The 18,170-nt window shown below is 46.2% G+C and overlaps 1 protein-coding gene across 2 annotated transcripts in view; it reads left to right on the top strand.

Moving 5' to 3' along the window:
* Positions 1 to 18,170, top strand: part of AFAP1L2 (actin filament associated protein 1 like 2) — a 232,300-nt gene that overhangs the window by 159,586 nt on the left and 54,544 nt on the right. For both annotated transcript variants that reach the window (XM_068257401.1, XM_068257400.1), the window contains exons 6-7: positions 14,229 to 14,434; positions 17,320 to 17,499. In XM_068257401.1, the coding sequence (XP_068113502.1) occupies positions 14,229 to 14,434; positions 17,320 to 17,499 (386 nt within the window). The remainder of the gene's footprint in view (positions 1 to 14,228; positions 14,435 to 17,319; positions 17,500 to 18,170) is intronic.

Below are 18,170 nucleotides of genomic sequence, written 5' to 3'. Positions count from 1 at the left end.
TAAAGAGATAATCTGTAGCAGAAATGTCTGGTGGTTACCATTAGTGCAAGATGCCTATATATTCATGTATATCTTCATAGGGAAATCCTATCCCAGGCATTTAGAGCATTACAATCGACATTGTTAGTTGTACATTTTCTCATGAGCACTTGATGGGGGTGAGAACACCCTCTATTGGTGTAAATGCTAACCGATCATAAAGATACCTGTTATTGGTGTTTCCAGCCGAGGCTGTATTAGGAGGCGTAAAAGTAACAAAAGGTAACTAAAGGTACTAGTCCCTGACATAAATCCCCTCAGTCAAATTATGGACATATATATCTTCACTGGGGCGTCAGTCCACCCATAACCGCCCATGATCCTATGCTGGTTATTCAAAAACATAACAGGACATTATAAAGAACACGCTAAATTGTAGTCGTTGCTAAGCTAGCAAGTATGTGGTATCAGACACAATCCTATGCTGGTTTTTCAAAAAGCTAAGCAGGACATTATAAAAAACATGCTAAATTGAAATCCTCATTTAGCCCTTTTGGTGCTATTGAGTCTAATCGATATATCCACTGTGACTCAATTTGTGTCAATTTCCTATCCAAGTTGCCTCCTGTCAGACTTTTCCTCCAGTGCTGGACTCCCCAAAACCGAATATCAAATCTAGATTGGGGATGTACAAGGTTCATGTGCCTCGCTATTGCTGTATCATTCTTGTGTTTTATATCACCTATGTGCTCAAGCACCCTTTCTTTGAGTGCACGTGTGGTCTTGCCCACATACAATAGATCACATTTACAACTGGCAGCATAAACCACCGCCTTTGTGTCACAAGTTATAAATGATCTAATCTCAAATGACCTTCCACTGTGTGGAGCCACGAAATTCTTTGTTGTCGGCATGTATTTACATGCTTTACATTTCCCACAGTGGAATGAGCCATTGGGCTTGGTTGGTAGCCATGTAGTGGTATGCACAGGTGTTTTAGAGAACGTACTATGGACTAAGATGTCCCTTAGGTTTGAGGCTCTCCTGTATGTGACCGAAGGATTTGAGGGTAGAATCTTGGAGAGGTCCTTGTCTTTGGTAAGTATAGGCCAATAGTGTTTAACTATCTCAAATACGCTGTGGGAGTGTTCTGTAAATGTGCCCACCAAACGAGGGGGTGTCCTTAGTATTGTATTGGTGCCATCATCCCTGGTTGATGTTTTGGACGTGTTTACCAATGTTTGTTGTCTAGGTGTATTCTTTGCCCGTTTATATGCCTTATCTATCACATTATCTGGGAATCCTCTTTGTCTGAATCTATTAGTCAGCACCGCACATTCATGCTCAAATGTCTCTTCACTTGAGCAGTTTCTCCGAGCCCGGAGAAACTGGCCTATTGGAATGCTCGTCCTCAACGATCTCGGGTGGGAGCTGTCCCATTTTAACAATGAGTTTGTTGCAGTGGGTTTACGAAATATACATGTTTCAATCCTGCCTGCATTATCTTTCTTTATAGTGAGGTCGAGAAAGTTGATGTGTGTGTCACTCACTTCATAGGTGAATTTCATACCGATTTGATTGTTATTCAGTATGGACACAAAATCGATAAACAGTTCACGAGGCCCCTCCCACAGGATCACAATGTCATCTATAAACCTTCCCCAATAGGCTATGTGTGCTGTATAGAATTCAAGATCTTCAATGAAGACCAACGTATCCTCCCACCAGCCCAGGAACAGGTTGGCGGAAGAGGGGGCGCACGCCGTCCCCATGGCGCTGCCCCTGAGCTGGTGGTAAGTGCGTCCTCGTTGAGGACGAGCATTCCAATAGGCCAGTTTCTCCGGGCTCGGAGAAACTGCTCAAGTGAAGAGACATTTGAGCATGAATGTGCGGTGCTGACTAATAGATTCAGACAAAGAGGATTCCCAGATAATGTGATAGATAAGGCATATAAACGGGCAAAGAATACACCTAGACAACAAACATTGGTAAACACGTCCAAAACATCAACCAGGGATGATGGCACCAATACAATACTAAGGACACCCCCTCGTTTGGTGGGCACATTTACAGAACACTCCCACAGCGTATTTGAGATAGTTAAACACTATTGGCCTATACTTACCAAAGACAAGGACCTCTCCAAGATTCTACCCTCAAATCCTTCGGTCACATACAGGAGAGCCTCAAACCTAAGGGACATCTTAGTCCATAGTACGTTCTCTAAAACACCTGTGCATACCACTACATGGCTACCAACCAAGCCCAATGGCTCATTCCACTGTGGGAAATGTAAAGCATGTAAATACATGCCGACAACAAAGAATTTCGTGGCTCCACACAGTGGAAGGTCATTTGAGATTAGATCATTTATAACTTGTGACACAAAGGCGGTGGTTTATGCTGCCAGTTGTAAATGTGATCTATTGTATGTGGGCAAGACCACACGTGCACTCAAAGAAAGGGTGCTTGAGCACATAGGTGATATAAAACACAAGAATGATACAGCAATAGCGAGGCACATGAACCTTGTACATCCCCAATCTAGATTTGATATTCGGTTTTGGGGAGTCCAGCACTGGAGGAAAAGTCTGAGGGGAGGCAACTTGGATAGGAAATTGACACAAATTGAGTCACAGTGGATATATCGATTAGACTCAATAGCACCAAAAGGGCTAAATGAGGATTTCAATTTAGCATGTTTTTTATAATGTCCTGCTTAGCTTTTTGAAAAACCAGCATAGGATTGTGTCTGATACCACATACTTGCTAGCTTAGCAACGACTACAATTTAGCGTGTTCTTTATAATGTCCTGTTATGTTTTTGAATAACCAGCATAGGATCATGGGCGGTTATGGGTGGACTGACGCCCCAGTGAAGATATATATGTCCATAATTTGACTGAGGGGATTTATGTCAGGGACTAGTACCTTTAGTTACCTTTTGTTACCTTTACGCCTCCTAATACAGCCTCGGCTGGAAACACCAATAACAGGTATCTTTATGATCGGTTAGCATTTACACCAATAGAGGGTGTTCTCACCCCCATCAAGTGCTCATGAGAAAATGTACAACTAACAATGTCGATTGTAATGCTCTAAATGCCTGGGATAGGATTTCCCTATGAAGATATACATGAATATATAGGCATCTTGCACTAATGGTAACCACCAGACATTTCTGCTACAGATTATCTCTTTATGTGTCCAGTGATGGGCATAACTGATTTATACTGTCTTGTGTTCATATACTCGTATGAACCTCATATGCTTAATATGCCCCGCAGCCTCTCCGTGGTTGCTATGACACACTGGGGACGCATTTGGTCTCTAGGGCAGGCGCTTCACATACTACGTGCGCACCTGCGTCAGTGGCAGCCGTCTATCCAACGGCTACTACGCGTCCCCGGTCGCCATGGTGAGCGCACTATGCGTGCGCAGCTTCTAGGCGTAACTATGTAGCGCATTGGCGTCCCTGGCAACGGCGGCGATGGTGCGGGTGGATGTGACGTATACTCCCTTACAGGAAGCGCATCCGCGTCACCACCCAGCCCATCACTAGACGCCAAGCCGCTCGACACAGGGTTTGCCACTCTCAGCCTTTATGCGCATATTGGACACACGAGTACCACGCAAGCAGTATAAAATATATGTGTTAGATACCCGCCCTATGGGCGGATACATTGATCCTCACAGTATATAATCGTGCACCGGACAGGGTGCGACAGCTCTGACTGGGGCTTTTTTGCTGGGGGACATTTTGGTGGTGGGGGGTCATTCCTTTGCATTTGTATATATGTATAGCACTTTCTTTGATAAAGCCGTTTGGTGAAACATGTCAGAATCTCATATGCAAGCACTGTTGTAATATAGCACCACTTATATATTCTGCACCTTGTTACCTCAGCCATTTGTTAGGAAGCAGCTGTATGTGAACTTATACCATGCAGGTCGAGTAGATACTATACACTGACCTAACATTGGGTATACACTGTTTTCTATTTTGGTGTGTGTGAGCAATCTTCAGTGGAATAGCTACACCACTTGGACAACAGTCTTAGTGGGGGATAAGCAAAGATCTCCACAAAAATCTTTTAAGCACACAGATATGTATCTCTCCACACTAAGAGATGCCTAAAGGGGCACTCTCCTGACATTAATCAGTCTTTGAATATAAGAGCAACCTATACTGTTGTTACATTTTTTAAAAAAAAAAGGGACTGTCCGTACGGACACAGTGTCTAACTTCCCTGTAATAACCCACTGATCACCTGTCAATCGCCTGTCAATCACCCATCAATCACCCCTTGTCACTGCCACCCATCAATCACCCCCTGTCACTGCCACCCATCAATCAGCCCCTAACCTGCCCCTTGCGGGCAATCTGATCACCCACCCACACTAATAGATCGCCCGCAGATCCGACATCAGATCACCACCCAAGCGCAGTGTTTACATCTATTCTCTCCTCTAAACACCCACTAATTACCCATCAATCACCCCCTATCACCACCTGTCACTGTTACCCATCAGATCAGACCCTAATCTGCCCCTTGCGGGCACCCAATCACCCGCCTACACGCTCAGATTGCCCTCAGACCCTACCTTATCAATTCGCCAGTGCAATATTTACATCTCTTCTTCCCTGTAATAACCCACTGATTACCTGTCAATCACCTATCAATCACCCATCAATCACCCCCTGTCACTGCCACCCATCAATCACCCCCTGTCACTGCCACCCATCAATCAGCCCCTAACCTGCCCCTAGCGGGCAATCTGATCACCCACCCACACCAATAGATCGCCAGCAGATCCGACGTCCGATCACCTCCCAAGTGCAGTGTTTACATCTGTTCTCTACCCTAAACACCCACTAATTACCCATCAATCACCCCCTGTCACTGCTACCTATCAGATTAGACCCCTATCTGCCCCTAGGGCACTCAATCACCCGCCCACACCCTCAGAATGCCCTCAGACCCCAGCCCTGATCACCTCGCCAGTGCATTGCTTGCATCTATTCCCCCCTCTAATCACACCTTGAGACACCCATCAATCACCTCCTGTCACCCCCTAGCACACCTACCCATCAGATCAGGCCCTAATTTGCCCCGTGTGGGCTCCTGATCACTCGGCCAAACCCTCAGATCCCCCTCAGACCCCCTTCCGATCACCTCCCCAGTGCATTGATTGCATCTATTTTCCCCTCTAACCACCCCCTGAGACACCCTCAATCACCTCCTGTCACCCCCCTAGCACTCCTATCCATCAGATCAGGCCCAATACAACCTGTCATCTAAAAGGCCACCCTGCTTATGACCGGTTCCACAAAATTCGCCCCCTCATAGACCACCTGTCATCAAAATTTGCAGATGCTTATACCCCTGAACAGTCATTTTGAGACATTTGGTTTCCAGACTACTCACGGTTTTAGGCCCGTAAAATGCCAGGGCGGTATAGGAACCCCACAAGTGACCCCATTTTAGAAAAAAGACACCCCAAGGTATTCTGTTAGGTGTATGACGAGTTCATAGATTTAATTTTTTGTCAAAAGTTAGCGGAAATTGATTTTTATTGTTTTTTTTTTCACAAAGTGTCATTTTTCACGAACTTGTGACAAAAAATAAAATCTTCTATGAACTCGCCATACACCTAACGGAATACCTTGGGGTGTCTTCTTTCTAAAATGGGGTCACTTGTGGGGTTCCTATACTGCCCTGGCATTTTAGGGGCCCTAAACCGTGAGGAGTAGTCTAGAAAACAAATGCCTCAAAATGACCTGTGAATAGGACGTTGGGCCCCTTAGCGCACCTAGGCTGCAAAAAAGTGTCACACATGTGGTACCGCCGTACTCAGGAGAAGTAGTATAATGTGTTTTGGGGTGTATTTTTACACATACCCATGCTGGGTGGGAAAGATCTCTCTGTAAATGGACAATTGTGTGTAAAAAAAAAATCAAACAATTGTCATTTACAGAGATATTTCTCCCACCCACCATGGGTATGTGTAAAAATACACCCCAAAACACATTATACTACTTATCCTGAGTACGGCGGTACCACATGTGTGGCACTTTTTTACACCCTAAGTACGCTAAGGGGCCCAAAGTCCAATGAGTACCTTCAGGATTTCACAGGTTGTTTTGCGACATTTGGTTTCAAGACTACTCCTCACGGTTTAGGGCCTCTAAAATGCCAGGGCAGTATAGGAACCCCACAAATGACCCCATACTAGAAAGAAGACACCCAAAGGTATTCCGTTAGGAGTATGGTGAGTTCATAGAAAATTTTATTTTTTGTCACAAGTTAGCGGAAAATTACACTTTGTGAAAAAAAAACAATTAAAATCAATTTCCGCTAACTTGTGACAAAAAAATAAAAACTTCTATGAACTCACCATACTCCTAACAGAATACCTTGGGGTGTCTTCTTTCTAAAATGAGGTCATTAGTGGGGTTCCTATACTGCCCTGGCATTTTAGGGGCCCTAAACCGTGAGGAGTAGTCTTGAAACAAAAATGACCTGTGAAATCCTAAAGGTACTCATTGGACTTTGGGCCCCTTAGCGCAGTTAGGGTGCAAAAAAGTGCCACATATGTGGTATCGCCGTACTCGGGAGAAGTAGTATAATGTGTTTTGGGGTGTATTTTTACACATACCCATGCTGGGTGGGAGAAATACCTCTGTAAATGACAATCTTTTGATTTTTTTTTACACACAATTGTCCATTTACAGAGTTATTTCTCCCACCCAGCATGGGTATGTGTAAAAATACACCCCGAAACACATTGTACTACTTCTCCCGAGTACGGCGATACCACATGTGTGGCACTTTTTTGCACCCTAACTGCGCTAAGGGGCCCAAAGTCCAATGAGTACATTTAGGATTTCACAGGTCATTTTGAGAAATTTCGTTTCAAGACTGCTCCTCACGGTTTAGGGCCCCTAAAATGCCAGGACAGTATAGGAACCCCACAAATGACTCCATTTTAGAAAGAAGACACCCCAAGGTATTCTGTTAGTAGTACGGTGAGTTCATAGAAGATTTTATTTTTTGTCACAAGTTAGCGGAAATTGGTTTTTATTGGTTTTTTTCACAAAGTGTCATTTTCCGCTAACTTGTGACAAAAAATAAAATCTTCTACCTTGGGGTGTCTTCCTTCTAAAATGGGGTCATTTGTGGGGTTCCTATACTGTCCCTGCATTTAAGGGGCCCTAAACCGTGAGGAGTAGTCTTGAAACGAAATTTCTCAAAATGACCTGTGAAATCCTAAAGGTACTCATTGGACTTTGGGCCCCTTAGCGCAGTTAGGGTGCAAAAAAGTGCCACACATGTGGTATTGCCGTACTCAGGAGAAGTAGTATAATGTGTTTTGGGGTGTATTTTTACACATACCCATGCTGGGTGGGAGAAATCTCTCTGTAAATGGACAATTGTGTGTAAAAAAAATCAAACAATTGTCATTTACAGAGATATTTCTCCCACCCAGCATGGGTATGTGTAAAAATACAACCCAAAACACATTATACTACTTCTCCTGAGTACGGCAATACCACGTGTGGCACTTTTTTGCAGCCTAACTGCGCTAAGGGGCCCAAAGTCCAATGAGCACCTTTAGGCTTTACAGGGGTGCTTACAATTTAGCACCCCCCAAAATGTCAGGACAGTAAACACACCCCACAAATGACCCCATTTTGGAAAGTAGACACTTCAAGGTATTCAGAGAGGAGCATAGTGAGTCCGTGGCAGGTTTCATTTTTTTTGTCGCAAGTTAGAAGAAATGGAAACTTTTTTTTTTTTTTTTTTTTGTCACAAAGTGTCATTTTCCGCTTACTTGTGACAAAAAATAATATCTTCTATGAACTCACTATGCCTCTCAGTGAATACTTTGGGATGTCTTCTTTCCAAAATGGGGTCATTTGGGGGGTATTTATACTATCCTGGAATTCTAGCCCCTCATGAAACATGAGAGGTGGTCAGAAAAGGCAGAGATGCTGGAAAATGGGAAAATTCACTTTTTGCACCATAGTTTGTAAACGCTATAACTTTTACCCAAACCAATAAATATACACTGAATGGGTTTTTTTTTTTACCAAAAACATGTTTGTCCACATTTTTCGCACTGCATGTATACAGAAATTTTACTTTATTTGAAAAATGTCAGCACAGAAAGTTAAAAAAATCATTTTTTTTCCAAAATTCATGTCTTTTTTGATGAATATAATAAAAAGTAAAAATCGCATCAGCAATCAAATAGCATCAAAAGAAAGCTTTATTAGTGACAAGAAAAGGAGCCAAAATTCATTTAGGTGGTAGCTTGTATGAGCGAGCAATAAACCGTGAAAGCTGCAGTGGTCTGAATGGAAAAAAAGTGTCCGGTCCTTAAGGGGGTTAAAGCCCTAGGTCCTCAAGTGGTTAAAGGACATCTGAAGTGAGAGGGATATGGAGGCTGCCATATTTATTTTCTTTGAAACAATGCCAGTTGCCTGGCATCCTACTGATTTTTCATGCATCAGTAGTGTCTGAATCACACCTGAAACCAGCAGGCAGGTTATCCAATCAGACTTCAGTCAGAAACACCTGATCTGCATGCTTGTTCAGACTAGTGCGCTTCTGTCCGCTTTTCAGCAACATGTATCATTCTGCTAAGTTGATGTGCTGATAAAAAGCAGACAAAAACGCACTAAGGGATCGTTTCCATGTAGCGAGCTTTCAGACGTGCTTGTGGAAACGTGATCGCAGGGACATTAGAGAGCACATAGACTGCACTCTCTGCTGTGTCCTTTCATGTGCTTCGATTTACCACTGAATCGCAACGCATGGTTGCCTGCATTTCGGGGTGCTTCAGCCTGCGATCCCATTCAGTATAATGAATGGGATCGCAAGCCCCCCCCCACTGGGAGTGACGCACAGCGCACTGCATGGAAACAATCCCTCAGTGTGACTGAAGCCTTAGGTATTAGAGGCAGCGGATCAGCAGGACAGTTGGCCCTGTAAAATGCTGCAGATGTTTTCAGCGCTGTATAAATACTTAAAGAGGAACTGTACTAAAAATGTCATGAATAAAATTGATTATTGTTTTTCAATATTCTTTTGTAAATTACTTAGTCAGTGTTCGCCCATTGTGAAATCTTTTCCTCAATCCAATCTACATTCTGACATCTATCACAGGTGGTGACATCTTTAGTCCTGCCAGATGATCTCTGCAGAATCTTTGGTAACCGAGAGTTCCGAAGCCAGTAGAAAATATACCTGGTCTCCCAGAATGCTCAGGGAGGAGAATTCCGCATAGCTAAACATCCTAGACTAAGCATCACTGGGAGGGCATGGTTATATACCAATATGAAGTAATATACAGTATCTAGATATAGGAAGTGTTTCTGATGCGGAAACCATGAAAATGAACATAAAAGTGGGAATCCTGAATAATTTACTGCCTTTTACTATAGGTCACTGCCGTGTCTCTTTCAGGGGCGTAACTAGAGGGGAGCAGTCCCTGCCATCTCAGGGGGGCCCCAAGCTGTGAGGGGCCCCAACTACTAACCTCCCCCCCCCCCCTCTGATACAGAGGACCATCCTCCAGGTCAGGTGTTTCTGTGGCTACACAGGTTATGGGTGGGAAGATCATGATGGCCACACTGGTTTTATGACCCTTGTGAGATGGAACCCCAGGCTGTGAAGGGTAGGCAGTCTGAGTAGGGGGGCAAGAAAACATTGGTGGGGCCCCATGAATTGTAGTTCCGCCCCTGGTCTCTTTGATGAATTCTAGAATTGGTCCTGACTTGTCCTCCCAGTCTGGGAATTTCCTGACCTGCCAGCGGTCACAGAAAGATCTGTTCACAACCTTTCTCCTAAGCCGGTCTTATTTTTGTTTGATAGCCTTTATTATGTGATGTCAGTACTTCCTGAGCATGCAATACGCTGTTTCCTGTGTATGTGACATTTGGCCTCTCCCTGGGCCCGCATGACAGGTGATCTTTAGTCATGGCAGGCGTGGCGTGGGAATGGTTAATAGAGGGGTTTCTGTGCATTCCTATGTGCTGACTCCGGACACACTATCTATCTTACAGCACAGATAGCACATACCATATTTTCCAAACTGTTCTCCTACATATCACATTCTCAGGAATGGCTGAGAAAACCTTCATTCTTCGTGAAGGGCACCCAGTGACAGCTCTTTCCACCCGGATCATGCCTTTATCCAATCAGATGCAGCGAGCAGACTGCCTTTATCCAATCAGATGCAGCGAGCAGACTGCCTTTATCCAATCAGATGCAGCGAGCAGACTGCCTTTATCCAATCAGATGCAGCGAGCAGACTGCCTTTATCCAGTCAGATGCAGCGAGCAGACTGCCTTTATCCAATCAGATGCAGCGAGCAGACTGCCTTTATCCAATCAGATGCAGCGAGCAGACTGCCTTTATCCAATCAGATGCAGCGAGCAGACTGCCTTTATCCAGTCAGATGCAGCGAGCAGACTGCCTTTATCCAGTCAGATGCAGCGAGCAGACTGCCTTTATCCAATCAGATGCAGCGAGCAGACTGCCTTTATCCAATCAGATGCAGCGAGCAGACTGCCTTTATCCAATCAGATGCAGCGAGCAGACTGCCTTTATCCAATCAGATGCAGCGAGCAGACTGCCTTTATCCAATCAGATGCAGCGAGCAGACTGCCTTTATCCAATCAGATGCAGCGAGCAGACTGCCTTTATCCAATCAGATGCAGCGAGCAGACTGCCTTTATCCAATCAGATGCAGCGAGCAGACTGCCTTTATCCAATCAGATGCAGCGAGCAGACTGCCTTTATCCAATCACATGCAGCGAGCAGACTGTGTTCCTCCATCCCAGAGATGCACAAATTCCATTCACAATCTGCAGTCATTCACACCAGTGACCATAGAGGACCGAGAAACTCTCAGTTCTGTTGATGGCGTTTCTCCACCCAGGACAACTCTGATCTCACATCTAATGGTTGTGTGGCACCGCTAAGGTGCCCATACATGCATCGATATGTGGCCAATTGGATCAGAATGATCAAATCTGGAAGTTATCGTTGCAGCAACATGGCCACCTGATCGATTGTTTAGATCGATTTCTGGCCAAATCGTTCAAAAGCATTGATTGGGATGCTCTGACACCCTCCTTCCAGCCAAATCACCCCCAGGACCCCTGAGCCGGATGCAGGTCCGATCCAATCCCCCCCCCCCCCCCCCCCCCCAATACCATTAGGTGTTCATCATATGTCCCCTAAAAAGCATTTTTGGGGTCCCCATTATTTACATCCTCCTTTTCCTATACAGAGTAAACACACAGCATCCCCGCTCTCATGGGTCACCATAGCTGGAGGGGAGGAGGGGCACCTTGGGGGACCCGTAGGCTCTGGGGCAGTTGCCCCTTTGGCCTCTATGGAAGCCCTGTGTGCACCCCCCATTGTGCCCGTGGTGTGTTGCAGGCTCACCTGTCACGCCGGCATGAACCCTAGCCACTTCTGGTTTCCGGCGTCTTTATCAGTTGTCACCGCGAGCACCTGTATCATGTGACCCCGGCCTATGTAGTGATGTCAGTACTGGCAGGTGGCAGCACTTGGACAATTGGAGATCTGTCTGCAGTGTGTGGGCAGGCAATAGATCCCTCTCTGATCAGAGAGGGATCCATCTGATGGAAGATCTGTTGGCAGATGAAAAGGTGTATGGGCTACCTTAATAAACACACGCCGGACTGCAGGCAATGACGGGTCTGTCGTCACCTCCCGCTGGGCGGGTTTTCAGCAGACAATCCGGCGTGTGTACAGTCTGTCGGCGGACTGATACGGCTGTTTCTGAGCGATCCGCCGGGCGGATCGCTCAGAAACAGCCGTATCAGTCTGCAGACAGACTGTACACACGCCGGACTGTTGCTGGAACGCCCACCCAGCGGGAGGTGACGACGGACTGTCGCCTGCAGTCCGGCGTGTGTACGGACCTTAACTCTTCTTCCACCTTATAATCCATGCTTATCAGCATAAAGAGAGTGGGACTTGGGGTGTGGCATGTTTTGTATTGTGGAGTTTAAGGCACTGGGACTTGTGGTGGTAGGCAAGGCCGGATTAATACTTAAAGTGTACCAGAGATGACATGTGACATGATGAAATAGACATGTGCATATACAGTGGCAAGCATACAGGCACTTACATACCTCCCAACTTTTTGAGATGAGAAACCGGGACACTTAAGCCACACCCTCTGACACACCCCCAACCACACCCCCTGACACACCCCTAGTCAAAAAAATAAATATATATATCTGACTGGTGGGGAGAAGGGTGAGGGTGCCCATGAACCTGGGTGTGGAGGTGAAAACAGGATTGAGGCGCCAGCCGGCGGCTTTGGTGTGTGGGATGTGGTCTGGGATAATAGTGTCCCTCCCTCCCTCCGAATGTGCCCCCCACAGTGTCACCCTGTATGCAGAGATACGAGTGCAGCAGAGCGGGCAGTCTTACCATTCCTCGTCGCGTACGGGCATCTCGTCTTCTCCGCTTCCTGTGACGTCACAGGAAGTAGATGGAAGCAAGAGATGCCTGGTACGCGAGGAAGATGGTAAGACTGCCGCTCTGCTGCGCTCGTATCTCTGCATACAGGGGGACACTGTGGGGGGCACATTCGGAGGGAGGGAGGGACACTATTATCCCAGACCGCATGCCACACACCAAAGCCGCCGGCTGGCGCCTCGATCCTTTTTTTTACCTCCGCTGCCTGCCGGCCTGCCGGGACACAAGGGGGGGGGGGGGTATCCCGGGACAGCGGGACCCCTCCCCCAACCCGTGACAGTCCCGGCGAAAACGGGACGATTGGGGCCCCTGCACTTATGCTGTGCTCCTTTTTCCCTGTCTGAAAGAGTTAATATTCAGCTATGGAACTGACAGTTCTTCTTTAGTCATGACCCAGTCCCTAACTGATAACAAATTACCGCTATAAAACACTTTCTCTAACAGTCTTCCAGGACAACATGAGATCCGGTCCCACCTCCAGATCTGAGGAAGCAATCAATCAAGGAAAAGATTAAAAAGAAAAAGAAAAGATAAAAAGGTCAATAGTTCATGTATTTTCACTCTGGGACTCTTGAGACACTGCAATTGAGCAGAGATTATGAAACATTAAATCTGCTTTGTAAATGTGTATACATAAAATAAAACCTTGAGATATCTAAAAGAGTCATTTTTAAGAGTAGAAGGGCAGTTCCAATTGTTTATCTCATTAGTTTAATTTCATCTCTGGTTTACTTTAAAGAGGGATTGTCCGCCACAAAATCAAATTCCATTTTCCCACTGCGCTGTGTTCATTGTGCAGCCTGCAACTTTACCCTGCATTGCAATCTATTCAGAAATGTTTCTGCTGTAATAAATCTTATCTCAGTCAGCCAGGCTCTATTATTGCCGATGAGAGGAAAGCTTGTCATCACCCCTCCCACATTCTTGCTCCTCACTGATAGGCTGAGGGCAGTTCAGGGCTGCGGGACTGACTGAGGGTAGAAAAAAAAGAGGAAGTGACATCAGGATTGGCTTCAATCGGAGTGAATCAAGATTGCAAATGGCAGGAACAGAATTCTCTTTATTTACTACATAAAATCCACTAAAATCAAAATGTGGACAGTACAATACATATGCTATATAAGTAGAACAAGTAGTTATCTACTTATATAGAACAAGTAGCATTTATCTACTTATATATGTGTTTTTTTCCTGGGATTGTATGGCTGACCCTGCTGCTTTAATGCCTCTAGGCTAACTTTCTCGTTCATCCAATCCATGCGCAGAAGGCCTCCTCATGCCATGTGTAATCTCTCTTCCATGTGTTGCTCCCCATTTACAGCCTCTTTTTTCAATCTGCAGCCTCCTCTTCCATGTCCATCCTCCCATTTTGGCTGCAGTGGCCCAAGGCCTGGGCCTTTGTGACCTTTCCAGAAATCTGGCCTTGCCTATAGGCCCCAGAGAGGTAGATTCTGGCCCTGGTTATAGATCTAGTATTCCATTATCAAATGTCCATTCAGAGCCCATAAGCAGACTCACCCGATCTAGTCCTCGGTTGGGAACTGGAGCTACAATTGACTGTTCCCTATGCAGTGGTAATTGGGAAAGTGTAGACCGCTCATGTGGGGGGCAGGACTTCCAGTGAAGAGATCTCTCCACTCTAAATGTCTAGACATAAAGTGATTGGCTTTTCCCTCCACACCTGTAGAGATACCACTAACATCTGTCTTTTGTCCACAGAGGATGGGGAACCTGTCAGCAGCTCCTACGAATCGTACGATGAAGATGAAAATCTAAAGAAATCGGCCGCCCAGCACCAGTGGCCATCCACAGAGGCCTCCATTGAGCTGATGAAGGATGCCCTGATCTGTGCCTTCCTCTGGAGGAAGAAGTGGTTGGGCCAGTGGGCCAAACAGCTCTGTGTTATCAGGGACAACAGATTGCTGGTAAGAGAGCAGGGGATTGGCCTGTGCATGTTTATAGCAGTGGTCCCGAAACTACGGCCCGTGGGCCCAATGCGGCCCGCCGAGGCTTTTTCACTGGCCCCCAAACAAAATGTATAACTTATAGATGCAGCTCACTGTACCTTTAAATATCGGCGGCCCGCATATAGAATAGCAGTGCTGGCGCCACTCATCCTCATACTGAAGAAGCCAGCGAGCAGTCATTCACTGGCTTACAATCCAATTCTGCATCAGGTGACACTGCTGTCCAACTGAACGACAGGTTGTCACCTGGTTATGCTTCACTGTTTGATGCACAAACACGTTCTCCGGGCGCCGCATGACTGAATGGCTGCTGCTGGGAGTTCTCCTCCAGGCATGATTGGGGAATTCATACATAGATTCAATGTAATGTTTTTCAACATAATTTTATGTATGTTCCAGCCCCCCAGCAGTCTGAAGTATGTTGACCCGGTCCTTGACTGAAAAAGTTTGGGGATCCCTGGTTTACAGGGTGTTTTTAGCTTTCCCATAACCTTTGGAAACCTCTTACTGGAAACGCGAGGCTGTCTCTGTGTAGGTATATTACCATCGTGCTAGAGGGTAAAGCTGAACCATCATGGATGCCACCAGGGCCATGGGTCACTATGGACCCACGGTCTGGCCCTGATTGTCACCTATCTAGATTTCCCATTATTCCCTGATACAATCTAAAGGAATAGGTGGGGTAGTATGTATATAATCATACCTAGAGGCAGTGTGTTTTTAGGACAGAGGTCAAAGGGGGGATGGCCTAAGTTAGAGCTTATGCTTTTCGGAAAAGGTGAGTTTTGAGGGAGCGTTTAAAGCAGAGGTGCCCACAATTTTTGAACTTCTGAGCTACTTTGAAAATTAGGAATTGAAAATGATCTACCGGGTACAATCAACAGTACCTACAGATGCAAGCCACAACTCCAGCACATGCACAGCGGCAGTCCATCAGTGATTACCATAAGCTGCCAGTCAACTAAATGCATATCATAGAGTCGTCCTCAGTTAGCCAAATAGAAAAGTGCTTGACCAAATAGTCACAATATCATGTTCAGTGTCCGGCATAAATGTAATCAGCAACATCCTCTACATCCTCTACACTGCTATGCAAAACTTTAGGACAGCATACCGTACAAAGCTTAAAGGGACCCTGACCTCTGAAAATAATTGAAATTAGTACTTACCTGGGGCTTTCTGCAGTCCACTGTAGGTTGGGAGATCCCACGGCGGCGTCCTGGCTCCCCTCCCAGTCTCTACGCACAAATGACTCCCGGCGACACTGGGCCAGAGTGTCGGGCCCTCTCTTCCTGGAAGATGACGTTAGTCGTCATCACGCGTGACTGTACTGCGCATGCATGGTTTAATCACGCATGCGCAGTACAGTCACTCCGGCCACCGTGATCATGCGAGGTGGCCAGCGTGATGAGAACTAACGTCATCTTCCAGGAAGAGAGGGCCCGACACTCGCGCCCGGTGTCGCTGCAGAAAGCCCCAGGTAAGTACCAATTTCGATTATTTTAGAGTTCGGAGTCCCTTTAAGTCAGAGTATGATGCGTTCGTCAGTTAAGGTGTTGTGGGATCTACCCAGAAGTCCTTTGTGATCTACCGGTAGATCACAATCTACCGATTGGGCACCCCTGGTTTAAAGCTATCAAAGGTTGGAGAGTGATTGATGTGTTGTGGAAGGGGATTGCAGAGGAGGGGTGAAACACGTGAGAAGTCTTGCATGCATGAATGCCAGGAGGTAACTCTAGAGGAGGACAAAAGATGGTCATGTGCAGATCTGAGATTGCGGTTGGGTTGGTATCTGAAAACTAGTGAGGAGATCTACACAGGAGAGAGATTGTGGAGAGCTTTGTAGGTTAGGGTCAAAGGGACCCTGAGCAGTACCCTATAATCAAAAATGTCACTTACCTGGGGCCTCCTGCAGCCCACCGTAGGCTGCGAGGTCCCCCGGCGTCCTCCTGGCTGCTGACCGTGTCCCTCCAGCAGATCCGTTACCAGGCCGGGTGTTGGGCCGGCTCTTCCTGATTACAGATGCTCCGCGTCATCACGCCAGCCGCTACGCGTCATCGCAACGGCTGGCGTGACAGTCCTGCGCATGTGCGGTTTAGAGTTTAAAAACAGAGCATGCGCAGGACTATCACGCCGGCCGCCACCATGACGCGTAGCGGGCGGCATGATGACACGTAGCGTCTGGAACCAGGAAGAGCCGGCCCGACACCCTGCCTGGGTGTCGCCGGTAACTGATCCGCCGTAGGGACACTGCCAGCAGCCAGGACGACGCCGGGGAACCTCACAGCCTACGGTGGGCTGGAGGAAGCCCTAGGTAACTGACATTTTTGATTATAGGGTACTGCTTATGGTCCCTTTAAGAGTTTGAACTGGATCCTCTGGTTAATTGATAGCCAATGTAGAGCTTGACAGAGAGGAGCAGCAGAGGAAGAGCGAGAAGAGAGATGGATGAGGCGAGCAGCCGAGTTCAGTACAGATTGGAGGGGTGCCAGTCTGATAGTTGGTAGTCCACATAGTAGTATGCTACAATAGTCCAGACAAGATGTGAAAAGAGCATGTATTAACATTTCAGTGTACTGGGTGAGAAAAGTCAGATGTGAGATTTTGAGTTAGTGATGACAGGAGCTTGTTAGCGAGTGAATGTGAGAAAGGAGAGAGAATGGAGTCAAATTTTACCCCTAAGCACTGTGCTTTGGGGACTGAAGTTATGGGGGTGCTATTAACACTGGTCCAACACGGTTTCCTGCATGATGGTAATAATGCTTACTCCAGTCTTCTGGTAGATGTGTGTGTGTCCTGGGCAACCCTTTGTAACTCATTCACTAGAAATGTGTCACCCTCAGTGCTACAAGTCCTCCAAGGACCACAGTCCCCAGCTGGACATCAGCCTGGTGGGGTGCAGTGTCACCCACAAAGAGAAGCAAGTCCGCAAGAAGGAGCACAAGCTGAAGATCACTCCGGCCAGCAGTGATGTAATTGTGCTGGGCATGCAGAGCAAGGACCAGGCCCTGCAGTGGCTGAAGGTGAGTCTAGGACCTCAGGGATACGTCTCTGTCCAGTCCTATGTCAGAGATCTCACTGCACTGCAAATAGGAGATCTGTCTGGAGAATTTCACCCTTGTCAAATATATCCTATATCTGTAGAGTTGTGATATCACTCATATGCTTTGATGTCATTTCTATATCTGTAATGTCACTCCTATGCTTTGATGTCACTCATATCTGTAGAACTGTGATGTCACTCCTATACCAGTAGAGATGTGTTTTCACTCATTTGCTGTGATGTCACTCCTATATCTGTAGAACTGTGATGTCATGCCTATATCAGTAGAGCTATGATGTCACTCCTGCAAAATATGTCCTATATTTGTAGAGCTGTTCACTCATATAACTGTAGTCCTATATCTGCAGAGCTGTGATGTCACTCTTGTAATATATATCCTATATCTACAGAGCTGTGATGTCACCCCTGTAATATATATCCTATATCTGCAGAGCTGTGATGTCACTCCTGTAATATATATATCCTATATCTGCACTGCTGTGATGTCACTCCTGTAATATATATATCCTATATCTGCAGAGCTGTGCTGTCCCTCCTGTAATATATATATCCTATATCTGCAGAGCTGTGATTTCACTCCTGTAATATATATATCCTATATCTGCAGAGCTGTGATGTCCCTCCTGTAAT

This window comes from Hyperolius riggenbachi, chromosome 10 (assembly GCF_040937935.1).
Source record: "Hyperolius riggenbachi isolate aHypRig1 chromosome 10, aHypRig1.pri, whole genome shotgun sequence".
Lineage (NCBI taxonomy): Eukaryota > Metazoa > Chordata > Amphibia > Anura > Hyperoliidae > Hyperolius > Hyperolius riggenbachi.
Note: the sequence above shows the minus strand (reverse complement) of the source record. Positions and strands in the feature narration are given on the sequence as shown.